At 49.7% G+C, this 1,602-nt stretch overlaps 1 protein-coding gene across 1 annotated transcript; it reads right to left on the reverse strand.

Moving 5' to 3' along the window:
* Positions 1-309: 309 nt before the first annotated feature.
* Positions 310-1,186, reverse strand: LOC111589233 (zinc finger protein 11-like). The gene has a single exon (XM_023300616.2). It carries the CDS (start codon positions 1,021-1,023, stop codon positions 562-564), a length of 462 nt encoding a protein of 153 aa, XP_023156384.1. The 5' UTR covers positions 1,024-1,186; the 3' UTR covers positions 310-561.
* Positions 1,187-1,602: the final 416 nt, after the last annotated feature.

The following is a 1,602-nucleotide window of genomic DNA, read 5'->3' on the forward strand; positions in this document are numbered from 1 at the left end:
CAGATACAACAATTATATATATTCAATGAGGGATCCTGAAAAGTATTATTATGAACTGACTATATTGTACCATAGATAACTGTACTAGCGCACTGTGGCCACAGTCACAAAAAGAGAGACATCAATCAGACTCGCATAGGAGTTGAAGCATTACAACTACGACACAAATCGAAACAAAGTTTTCCATGGCATATATGTCCAATTTAGAGTCACTTGAAAAAGGTCCAAACGAAATTGCGGCAAAACTGTTTCCGCCGTTTTGGAAAAAACAAGCTGCGAATTTAGATCGCACAAAGAAGACTCAAGGCAGAAAACCGAAAAGAGCACACCAAATACCACGCCCTTTGGATAGCAGGATGGGCCGACAATAGTTCTTGCCGATAGGTTCCATCATCGGATGGAAGAATATAACTGCACAACAACTACATGAGGAAGAAAGTGACGGATCCAGCACTGAGATACCACGCACGCGAAACAGATGATTGCACTGACCACAAAGATCGAATTATCTAAGCAAACGGGGCGAATTATATTTAAAGGTGGAGGAGGAAGAGGAACCAATCAAAGCCTGAGGGAGAGATCCAGCTCCTCGACGCCGTAGCCGTACTCCGACGACCTCTTCATGTTGCTCGACGACGCGGTCGCGGGAGCGTCGTCATCAGCAGCAGGAGCCTTCTGCTTGTCCATCATCCTGGTTGCACTCTCATCTTCAACGACGACGACTCCGGTACCCGTGCCTTGTGGCCTGGCGGGGACATCGCGAGAGCCCATCGCGGCGGCGGCGTCGTCCTCCGGGGCGCCCGTGGCGGTGGCGGCCGCCCCGTGCGCGCGCAGGGCGGCGGCTATCTCCCTGCGGCGCTTGGCCAGGCTGCGCTCGTACTTGTGCGCGTTCTGGTGGCCACCGAGAGCCTGCGAGCTGAAGAACTTGCGGTCGCAGTACATGCAGACGAAGTAGCCCGGTGGCTCCGGCGGCGAGGCCGAGGGGTGGAGGAGGGTGAGCTCAAGGCTGAGCTCCTGCTCCATTACGCGGCCGCTACCTACTAGCACAGTCTAAGTGATAGGGGTGTCTGTGACTGTGTGTGTGTGTGAGAGAAGAGAGAGAGAGAGAGCTAGAGGATAGAGGGAACTTAATTTGCAACGGCAATATATAATCATAGTACTAATCGATGGAGTTTAGGTACAGCTCCAAACTTTTGCTGCGTTGTGTTCCGTCCGTGATCAGGTCAGGTTACACTAGAGAGATCTCAGTACAGCCAGTGGACGGGGCTCGCGCACGTTTCCTTTTGGTAGGTATGTGGTAATAAGGAACGGAAGAAGAATCATCAGGTCAAGTTGCTGCTTGCCGCTTGAGGCCCGGACCCCGGAGACAGAAACTTCAGGAAACTTGCATATCTTTCTCACGAGAATGAGATACTTCACATATATATGCGAACTAATTTCAACCACTGTTATGACGAAGTAAAGTCCAATATATAAAGTGATTGGAAACTCCAACCACTGTTATTGGGCTTTCATTTGTATGACGATACTACTTTCAGATAAAGCAGACTGTTTTTATTGCAATCTTCACTACAAAGTAGGAGTAGTGGAAAGTTTATTGCC

Source organism: Zea mays, chromosome 7 (genome assembly GCF_902167145.1).
Source record: "Zea mays cultivar B73 chromosome 7, Zm-B73-REFERENCE-NAM-5.0, whole genome shotgun sequence".
Lineage (NCBI taxonomy): Eukaryota > Viridiplantae > Streptophyta > Magnoliopsida > Poales > Poaceae > Zea > Zea mays.

Bases quoted from the DNA above. Each gene is read 5' to 3' on its own strand.
- LOC111589233 (XM_023300616.2), bottom strand. From the start codon at position 1,023: ATGGAGCAGGAGCTCAGCCTTGAGCTCACCCTCCTCCACCCCTCGGCC.